General features: G+C 37.1%; 1 protein-coding gene across 1 annotated transcript in view; it reads left to right on the top strand.

Annotated features, from left to right (window-relative positions):
* Window positions 1-733: 733 nt before the first annotated feature.
* The window catches only part of CCNB3 (cyclin B3), a 47,941-nt gene continuing 41,687 nt past the window's right edge, over window positions 734-6,987 (top strand). The window contains exons 1-2 of the mRNA XM_053698979.1: window positions 734-834; window positions 1,951-2,063. Of these exons, the coding sequence (XP_053554954.1) occupies window positions 1,974-2,063 (90 nt within the window). The 5' untranslated portion in view covers window positions 734-834; window positions 1,951-1,973. The remainder of the gene's footprint in view (window positions 835-1,950; window positions 2,064-6,987) is intronic.

Raw genomic sequence — 6,987 nt, 5'->3', positions numbered from 1 at the left:
GCTGTGGCCCTCACGGGATATGTGAGTATGCCACAGAAAAACAGTAAAAACCTTATTAGAAGCATTTTTTCTATTCAAAGCATATTGCAAAAATGCTTCTATTTCACATTGAAATGCACCCATGCAAACTCATTTTTGAGCTCTTTTATGTAAAAAGCATTTTTTGCCCTAAAAAATAAATCATAAAAAATATAAATAATGCGTTTTAAAATCGCTGGCTTTCATTTGTAATCATTATTCACACCTAGGTTTTCGTGGTTCCACTAAAAATCCAAAGAACCAATAAGTTACCAGTATTTAAACTATAAAACCTGTAAAAACAAGTCGTCTCGTTTCCTGCATACAACGCTCTAGTTGTCTGCTCTGTCTAAACCTCTAATCACTGGCTTCCAGTATATGAAATATAAAAACGAAGAACTACATTGCACACAGTTTCTTGTTGCTTTCAGTACAGTGAGTGCATGATGCAAATCCCTGCAGGCATGTGACTAATGTGATGTCAGAAGGTATTTAATTTGGCTAACATCAAGCTGCTACCATTGGAGAACAGCTCCAAGCGTTACCCTTACAAAAATGTATCCCCCGCCTACGTCGTCACCTGATAGGGTGCCTGTTTTGAATTTCCAGAAAAAAACAAGTCGCCCAGACAACGGCATCATACTCGTCCCAGTGATTGGCTGCTATGGAACCAATGGTAGTCAGGGAAGGGCGGAGTCCGCTTGATTCAAACCTGCTTGTGTTGTAAGTATAGTCTAAAGTTTAGCAGGGGAAGATCGCTTTGGGGATCCGAGAGCATACAATATATAGGATCTGTACCTCGTTGTATTGTTACAGGTATGTGAGGTTTAATTATAAAGTATCAGGCTAGGGATCTTGCTTCCTATGAGTATGCTATGCAAGAACATGTGCAGATGGTGTGAGCTCTATTGATCGAGTCCTAGCGTTAGTTGATTTTTGAGAGTGAATGAGTCCTTGTGGTTTAGGTCCTCAAGCACTAAATGAGGCTGCTCTGTATGTCTAGATCAAGTAGTGTAGACCTGCCGCGCGTGACCGCTGTCTATAGGTATCTGCTTTGTGTTTTGCTTTTCGGATTAGATGCGACTGAGTCCTCGATATCATTTGCCTTTTGTTTTAGTGGAGTCCAATATGTGGTTTGGCGTTTTTTGGGGGGTGGGGACCTTTTGGGTTATGGTCCTTTTTGCCGTGGTATCTGGCCTTCAGAGATTTTTGGAGTCCCTGGCCTTTCAGTGGCAGTGCTGTGAGTTTAGTTAGGGGTACCTGAACTTTCAGTGGCAGTGCTGTGAGTTTTTAGGGGTACCTGACCATTCAGTGGCAGTGCTGTGAGTTTTTAGGGGTACCTGACCATTCAGTGGCAGTGCTGTGAGTTTGTAGGGGTACCTGACCATTCAGTGGCAGTGCTGTGAGTTTGTAGGGGTACCTGACCTTTCAGTGGCAGTGCTGTGAGTTTGTAGGGGTACCTGACCTTTCAGTGGCAGTGCTGTGAGTTTGTAGGGGTACCTGACCTTTCAGTGGCAGTGCTGTGAGTTTGTAGGGGTACCTGACCTTTCAGTGGCAGTGCTGTGAGTTTGTAGGGGTACCTGACCTTTTATGCAAATATACTAGGGTTAGTGGTGTTTGTTTATTTGGTGGTTCGGGGGTTATTTGGGTTTTAAGCATATCCGTGGCGGTGCTTTTGGGGTTACCTGGACTTTCTGTCTTAATTGACATTTAAGGGGTGTCTGGCCTTTCTGTTGTGGTTCTTATTTAGCAGGGTCTGCTCTCTCTTTGCATATAGGGTTGAGAGGCTAATTCCTAAAGGTGTCTGCTTTGCATTTCTTTTGTTAGTGGGGACTAAAGCTATGATGTCTTTCTGTCTGTGTATTTGGTTACTGAATTCTATTGTCTTCACTTTTTTAATCTATTATTTTTTTTTAATCTTCCTTTTTACAGGCCTTATCCCCCCCTGACCCACTATGTTGCCATCTATGCGTTCATCACGGCCTGTAGCTTCAAAACTCCCTCGTCCTGGGAAGGCGGTTGCTGTGGAGAGTCGACCTGAGAAGGTGAGGTGACGACAGCTGTCATCATTCATGCCAATTATTGGGCATAGATTGTGTGCCAGTGCTTGAAAGCAATCATCACAATATTTTTAGTATTGTACCCTGTTAGTGTGGATGGGGCTGTGTTATCAAGCAAATGTCAAGAGAGGGATTGGTTGTAAACAGGAAGCTGGTTCTGCGAGTGGTTGCCATTCACTAGCTACTTATGGAAACTGGCACTGGACACTAGTAAGCCGTAATTTTGTTATTATTCTGTTGCATTCAACCTAAAAAAAAAACATTTCAGTGCGAATCTAAGCTACGCAGTCTGTGGTTTTATATATGTGCCAACAAATGGTACATGGCCTTCCTTATTCATAATAAACTGCGGTAAATAGATTACTTATTGTTGGCTTTGCTGACACCCATACTCTTTGAAGAGAAAAACTTGTCTTTCTGTAAGTTACTTACAGAATTATATTCTGTCCAAATAGATTGCAACTAATATGTCATTTTCTTGAGTGTTTTTACTTAGTACATTAAAATAGCCCAATTTGTTCTTTTTATTACATTGGTAAATATGAGGTGTTACTTTCTAGATATGCCCTAAGTCTGGTTGCTAAATACTACTAGGTAAGAAACTCCACATAGAATACACAAATTAGCACTCTGTGTCAGGGGTCTGAAATGAAATTGTTAGAACCAAAGGGATAATTTAAAAACCCCAGTACATTGTGTACTGTAATAAAATACAATTTTATATTTTTTATACTTTTGAATACATAGTACCATCAGATATATAATGCAGTACTCTAATCAGAAAAATAAGTTATTGTTTTAAATATAGACCATTATTTTCATTTTAGAAAACCAAAAAAACAACAACCAAATGCACAGGCAAAGAATTGTGACTTTTTGAAAAAAATATTAATTAAATAGTTTTGATTTCAGAGTAAGTTTGTATTTTGGAATTCCAGATTTGGGTATTTGTACCTGTACTATATAACATATAATATCATTTATCAATGGTCCTTTCATAAAGCGGTAAGACGAGGCTTGTTGGGCAACACAAGGGGTCCCGATATTAGAGTCTTGCATTACTCATTCTGTTTTTCAGTAGCATTACACAGTTAAATATAGTTTTATTACCTTAGTACCAGCGCATCATCTATAGAGTTACCATTGTGACTGAAATCATCATATGTATCATATTATTTTCATAGTTTTAATCCATTGAGATATATATATACTATTGTACTAGTGAGCAATACTTCTATCTTTAAAGTAAATATACATTTTTATTCTAAAGTGCCCGGTTTTTAAAAATTCGATTAAAAACAGGGGCACTTTAATTCATAAAAATTTACATTTCACTCGTTGTGAAAAAAACTTACCTTTTAAACTTGATAGCAACTCCAGCTTCCTCCACCCGTCGCAAAGCCTCTTCCTGGGTCTAAAATGAGGAATCCGGCTTCCTCCAATCACGGCATTGAATCAGTCACTGATTTCCCCCGGGGGAAGCCGTGATTGGAGGATGACCTATCCATCATTTCTGTCATCAGTAATGTCTTGTAACGACCGGAGGAAGCTGGAGCTGCTGTCAAGTTTAAAAGGTAAGTATTTTCACAACACAAGTGAAATGTAAATTTTGATGAATTAAAGTGCCCCTGTTTTTAATCGAATTTTTAAAAACCCGGCACTTTAGCATAAAAATTTACATTCACTTTAATTTCCCATACAAGTAATTTAATCTACACTTAACATAGCTTCATCAACTGGTACTATATCAAATGTGTATAGATAGATATCATTTTATCATTTACACAGCTATACCAATTGATATAGTACACAATGGCTTGCTGTTATAATAGAACAGCTTCGGTCATTTATAGACAGTGGTGCAGTCAGAAGCTTTATAGTAGATACAAATTCCGTTCATGATTTGAGTGCATGATATTCCCTTGGTTTTACATTTTATTTAATTAGTGTTTCACTTCAGAGTCCAGACACAGAGTGCTAATATGTGTATACGGTGGAAAGTTATTTTCCCTTAAAGGGATATGAAACCCAATAAAAATTGTAAGCTGCATAACCATGTACTTTCATACATGAGAAAGATTTTGCAATTTAATAATATAGCTTTATTTTGTCAAATGAGCATATTTTTATGTTGTGTGTTTTTTTTTTTTTTTTTTTTTGGTTTATACCCAATCACAAACTAATACGCAGATATAGCATGAACTCTGTAGTTAAAGGGATAGCACGGGCAAAAATTATGAATATTCTATTGCATGGTTTATGTATAAGCCATATGCCTAAATACCTTGGGTTGTCAATTCTAAACTGTTTCCGTGCAATCTGCACCTGAAATTGGGCATGTTTCCAAACCCACCTTGAGGCTAATTTGCATTAGCCAATCACAATGGGCAACCTGGGTTCTATCTTTCACATAGCCATGCATGGATTTTTATTGTCCAACACATGGTATATCCTAGCGTTTCACAAACCCTAGGATTTACCATCACTTTTATAACTGTTATGCAAACCCAGTGAATGGGTAATAAAGGGATTATCTATCCTTTTAAACAATAACAATTCTATTGTAGACTGTCCCTTTTTAATTAGTAAAAAAAAAAAAAACAGGTATTTAAATAGATATATTTGCTAGAAAAATGATCCACTACTCATTTGAAGTTCAGCCTAAGGGGGCGATTTAAAACACAACAAGACAATACAATAGCACTTGCATACATATTCTATTCACATTTTGTTAAAGGGACAGTCTAGGCCAAAATAAACTTTCATGATTCAGATAGAGCATGTAATTTTAAACAATTTTCCAATTTACTTTTATCACCAATTTTGCTTTGTTCTCTTGGTATTCTTAGTTGAAAGCTTAACCTAGGAGGTTCATATGCTAATTTCTTATACCTTGAAGCCCACCTCTTTCAGATTGCATTTTAACAGTTTTTCACCATTAGAGGGTGTTAGTTCACATATTTCATATAGATAACACTGTGCTCGTGCACGTGAATTAATCTGGGAGCAGGCACTGATTGGCTAGACTGCAAGTCTGTCAAAAGAACTGAAAAAAGGGGCAGTTTGCAGAGGCTTAGATACAAGATAATCACAGAGGTAAAAAGTATATTATTATAACTGTGTTGGTTATGCAAAACTGGGAAATGGGTAATAAAGGGATTATCTATCTTTTAAAACAATAAAAATTCTGGTGTAGACTGTCCCTTTAATGTAAGTAAATTGCAAAGTTGTTTAAAAGGACATGCTCTATTTTGACTTAAGTGTCCCTTTAACGGACCAGTAAATACAGTAGATTTGCATAATCAACAAATGCATGATAACAAGACAATGCAATAGCACTTTTATAACTGTTATTCAAACCCAGTGAATGGGTAATAAAGGGATTATCTATCCTTTTAAACAATAACAATTCTATTGTAGACTGTCCCTTTTTTAATTAGTAAAAAAAAAAACCAGGTATTTAAATAAATACATTTTAATAATATACATAAACATAACTTTGAAATTTGCCAGAAAAATGATCTACTACTCATTTGAAGTTCAGCCTAAGGGGGCGATTTATCAAGCTGAGGCGGACAGGGGCGCACATATGCGCCTCTGGCGGGCGGAATTCAGCATTGATCACAAGTGCTATTTTGTGCTCACGTGCAATCCTGCCCGTGCACAGCCAATCAAACGCGGGCAGGAACTGTCAATCTCCCCGGTCGGACTAGACCGCATAGATTGAAATTCGCCACCTAATAGGTGGCGAAAGGGTAAGGAAGCAGCGGTCTAATGACCCCTGATTGTCAAATATGGCGTGCAGGTTCTCTTGTGTATTTACTGGTTCTTTTTTTTTGTGTTGTTGAAATGCAGAGTTTAATGATCCTTTAAAGGGACAGTCTAGTCAAAATTAAACTTTCATGATTCAGATAGGGCGTGTAATTTTAAACAACTTTCCTATTTACTTTTATCATCAAATTTGCTTTGTTCCCTTGGTGGTATTTTTTATAAGCTAAACCTAGGTAGGCTCAAACTGATTTCTAAAACCGTTGAAAACCGCCTCTTAGCTCAGAGCATTTTGAAAGTTTTTCCCAGTTAGACAGTACTAGTTCATGTGTCATATTAGGTAACATTGTGCTCACTCCCGTGGAGTTATTTATGAGTCTGCACTGATTGGCTAAAATGCAAGTCTGTCAAAAGTGCTGAGATAAGGGGGCAGTCTGCAGAGGTTTAGATACAAGGTAATCACAGAGGTAAAACATTTATTAATATAACTGTTGGTTATGCAAAACTGGGGAATGGGTAATAAAGGGATTATCTATCTTTTTAAACAGTAACAATTCTAGTGTAGACTGTCCCTTTTTAAGTTTAGATTAAAACTGATACACAGCATCACTTCCAATAAGTGCAAATTATTTGTTATAATTAAAAAAATTTATTGATTGAAGTAGAGCTGCAACAATTAATCGATTATGAAAATAGTTGTCAACGAATTTCATAATCGATTAGTTGGTTTGCAATTAATTGGTTTGTGCACATCACCAGATGCTTCACTCCAATGAACTCCTGCATATGGTATTGTGTTTTATGGTTATGCCCTTGGCCTAAAGGACGTCTACAGATGTTTATTTTTCACTTTTTCAGGACAGTATAAGTTTTCAACTGGCTTATATGCAACCCAGAAATAGGAATCATCATTTAGATTGTTTTTGGTGATTTGGGACTATCTTTGGCATGATAGTGCTGAGCTTATTAGTTACTTAGCCCTAGATTAAAGGGACAGTATACACTCATTTTCATATAACTGCATGTAACAGACACTACTATAAAGAATAAGATGCACAGATACTGGTATAAAATGGTTTAAAAACGTACTTAGAAGCTTTCAGTTTAGCTCTGTTGAAAAGGTAGTTGGAAAGCCCACTGC

This window comes from Bombina bombina, chromosome 1 (assembly GCF_027579735.1).
Source record: "Bombina bombina isolate aBomBom1 chromosome 1, aBomBom1.pri, whole genome shotgun sequence".
NCBI classification, from domain to species: Eukaryota; Metazoa; Chordata; class Amphibia; order Anura; family Bombinatoridae; genus Bombina; species Bombina bombina.
Note: the sequence above shows the minus strand (reverse complement) of the source record. Positions and strands in the feature narration are given on the sequence as shown.